This window comes from Tupaia chinensis, unplaced genomic scaffold, assembly GCF_000334495.1.
Source record: "Tupaia chinensis unplaced genomic scaffold, TupChi_1.0 Scaffold000049_1, whole genome shotgun sequence".
NCBI lineage: Eukaryota > Metazoa > Chordata > Mammalia > Scandentia > Tupaiidae > Tupaia > Tupaia belangeri.
In genome coordinates, this window is record NW_006159507.1 from 1,614,800 (window position 1) to 1,618,506 (window position 3,707).

The following is a 3,707-nucleotide window of genomic DNA, read 5'->3' on the forward strand; positions in this document are numbered from 1 at the left end:
CCGTGGCGGGCGCCGAGGACGGGCCGGGCCAGCAGCCAGGGCTGGATGAAGATGAGGCGGCGAATTGCCGCTGGGGCGCGCAACACGCCGGGGCCCGCGAACTGGCAGCGCTCTACTCGCCAGGTAGGACCTCCCGGGCCCCCCGCCGGGCCTGCAGCACCAGCCCCGGCCGTGGACAGCGATCCTGGGCCCCTCAGATTAGAACCTTAGCCTCAGGCCTAAATGCAGAACTCCATGCTGAGCTTCGAACTTGCAAATAGCACCCCGAGGTCTGGGACCCCGCCCCAGTGTCTCGCCCTAGCCAGAACCCGGCTCCGGGGCTTCTAGCTGCACCGACGCTCCCCAGGCGGAGAAACTACCATTTCAACGCCCTAGGCTGCAAACACCCATTTCTTTGTCCCTGCAGATCCGGAATCCTGGCCCGAGAGCACCTTCTCCTGCAAAGAGTGCCCCTAGACTTACGGACCCCCCCGGACCCCCCACGTCACTACTCGGTCCAAGCTGAAGGCAGCCTGTCAGCCACAGGCACTGCCCCTGGCCTCCTAAAAGTCGCACCTCATTTGGGGTGTCCTAGATGGGGAATCCACACTCTGGCGCCTCATCCGTACCCCAACCAGGTCCCTGGGCTGCAAACAGTGACCTCCCCTCCCCTCCAACCTAGCGATGTGGGCCGCTCTGCTCAGGGAACCCTAACTCAGGGTCTCTAAGCTGCAGAAAGTCCCAGCCCCTGCCCTTCCTCCATATCCTTCTATCAGCCCCTCCATTAGGACTAGAGTGGAGTCCCCATATTCCCCAGACCAGATCACAGTGTGGGGCCCCTTACTCCCCTCTGCCCTTTCCTTGCAAGCCAAGGCCCATTCCTGGCTCTTTCCTGCTTTGCCCATCATTCATGCTCCAGCAAGCATCCCCCCCCACCCCCTCTCTGACACTCACCTGACCCAGGAATCTGTTGCCTGGCTCTTATCAGGCCCAGAAAGGGCCCAGTATGCCCAGGGTTTAAGGAAGTGTCTTTGAGAACCCCATCAGGTGATTGGGAGCTGCAAGAGGCCCCTCTGCTTGGGTGTCACCATCACGCCAGCTTTGTTTGTCCCTCCATGTACACAGCCTGGGGGTGTGCCTGGGGCCACACCCACCTCCACCTTCCTGCCAGCTTTGTGCTTCCCACCTTACACAGCTGTGGCCTGGGGGTGAGCCTGGGGCTACTGCCTCCCTGCCTGGCCAGCCTGATGCTGTCTCTGCAGTAAGTGGCTACATGACCTTGGGCCTCATTGGATCCTAGGTCAGCAGAAACGGACCCACCCAGCCTCGAAATTCCATAATCCATGTGTGATTTTTTTCAAACCTGACTTGGGCACCAGGTCCATGTCATCATGGTTTCCTCAGGCCATACCCAAAAGGGGTTGGTACCCCAACACCGCGCTTAGCTGTGTGATCTGGGCCAAGCCCCTTTCTGTCTCTGAGCCTCAGTTTCCTAGCCTCTAAAATGGACACGAGGCGAAGTTTATTTACCCCCAAGTGTTGGTAGGAAGAGGAAATACAGTCGCTCAGTCTAGCACAGCGTCTGGCATGAAGCGGGCACTCCCTGTTGTTAACACAGTGTCTGACCTTTGCTGTAAAGCTCAGAGCAAGCTGCCTCACCTCTCTGAGCCTCAGACTCCCCCCTGGTCATTGAGGTCAAGCCTTCAAAGGCCTCCCCCTTTGCTGGCCAGCTCTGCCATTTGAGCGAACCTTTCCTGTTTTCCACCAGCCACCCCGTTCCCAGGCCCTCCCTCCTCGGTGCCCTGTGGTCTCCCCAAGCTACAGGCAGACTCCTGGTGCCCCAGCCCTGCTTTCACGGCCTGATCTGCAGACTGCGATGGAGAGGAGGAAGGGGGCGAGACGGGCCAAGCTGGTTTCTCCAAATTCCTTCACTTAGCCTTCTCTCCGTCTGCCTCTGTCCGTTAGCTGTGTGGTCATAGAGAAGTGCCTTGACTTCTCTGGCCTGCCTTGAAGATGAGACCAGCATCAGTTTGAACGTTCTAGGCCCTGCAAGCAGAGCAGCGGACAAGACGGAAGAAAGGGAGCTGGTATTCCAGCAGGGAGACCAGTGTTAAATCCAGTAAAATAGGGACTGTCTTGCAGGCCCCATCCATAGCAGGAAAGCGGGCAGTGGGAGGGGAGAGAGGGTGACATTTCAGAGAAGGACGGTTAAGGCCTCACTGGAGTTCCTGACAGCAGCTCTTTGAACACAGACCCAAAGAGAGGAAGGGCAGACAGCGAGGGCCCCCAAGGGTTCTGAGGAAGGCTCGGCCCAGACCAGGGCAGCCGCAAGTGCAAGGCCCTGCAGTGAAAGGTGCCTGTGTGTTTGCAGAACCCCAGGGAGACCTAGGGGCTGGAGCAGAGTGAGCACGGGAAGTTGGGAAATTGGGACAAGTTCCTGGTTTCAGGGAGCTCAGTTCTTGAGATGCTTGGGCCCAAAGGTAGCTGGGCGCCCTGTCTTGGCAGCAGGGACAACGGCATTAGCATGGTTGTTGCTTGATCAGTGGCTCTGCCGCGCCTCTTCCTCGGATGTTCTCATTTCATCCTCACAGCCGGCCAAGGTGCACCCTGACACTAACTCCATTTCCAGAGGAAGAAGCTGAGCCCCCTCTGAGTCCGCCCTAGAGTACCCCCAGCACACACAGACACCCTCTGTGTCCTCCACACATTCCCCTTCCCGCCCATCCTGATGGGATGGGGCCTGGGCTGGCAGCCTGCCCTCCAGCTGGACAGGTCTGCAGGGCAGGGACAGGGCCTGCACTGCTTGGTTAGCCTAGCATGCCTGGCCCCTGGTGGGCACCTGGTCCCTCTGCCAGGACACTCCATGAGGGGCAGCAAAGAGTGGTGACCTGCCAAGGTCGCATGGTGAGTTAGCAGAGGGCCAGAACTGGAATGTGGCTGAGTGGCATTCCAGGTTCTGTGTTCTGCCTTCACTGTGGCAGTGGGTGGCTAGGGTCAGGATGCAGGTGCCCTGTGATCCAGGACAACAGGACAGCTAGACGGCATGTGTGCGGGGCTGGCAGCAAAGAGCGCAGGCCTAGTGCACGCAGGAAGCTGTGAGTAGGTGGGTGGGTTACCTGGGGCGGCCTGAGTCCGTGGGCCCGGGGGGTGTGACTGAGAGGCAAGGCCTGGTTCTGTAAACCCTGGGCTTCCACAGTGCCCCACTCCAAGCTGAAGTTTCAGCTACCCTGTGCCAGGTGCCAGGGCTTGCAAAGGGCCTGGCTGGCTTGGTAAGGCCTATCCCAACTGTGTGGGCAAGCTAGGAAGTGCCACTTAGCAGGTGCCTTGGGCTCCGGGGTGGAGCCTGGGAGGTCTTAGGTCCAGCTATCCACCCTACCTTGGCCAACTGCATATGCCCCTGCCGTAGGGGACACTCAGCATGGGGTGCAGGCAAAAGGGTGGTGTCTGAATGCTGGGCAGGAGTCCTGGCCTGTGGTCAAGTGATCTGGGGCCTCAGTCCCCGAGGAAGGCCTGGCCAAGCCCTAGGATGGGCCAGGGCTGCCTTGGCCCCTTCCCTGGCCAGCCCTGTCCCTGCCACACTCTAGTCCCAGCCCGCCTGCCTCCTTCAGCCTTTCCTGGCTCTGCCTCTCTGGTCACGCTCTTCTTCTTCTTTCTCTTGGTCTCCCTGTCCCTCTCACTGGCTCTATTTGCTGCTTCTTCTGTACATGTTTCTCACAGGTCCGATTCCT

The 3,707-nt window shown here is 59.6% G+C and overlaps 1 protein-coding gene across 1 annotated transcript in view; it reads left to right on the forward strand.

Annotated features, from left to right (window-relative positions):
* The window catches only part of PEDS1 (plasmanylethanolamine desaturase 1), a 46,120-nt gene that overhangs the window by 14,799 nt on the left and 27,614 nt on the right, over positions 1-3,707 (forward strand). Inside the window, exon 6 of the mRNA XM_006141289.2 lies at positions 1-123. Coding sequence (XP_006141351.1) covers positions 1-123 — 123 coding nt within the window. The remainder of the gene's footprint in view (positions 124-3,707) is intronic.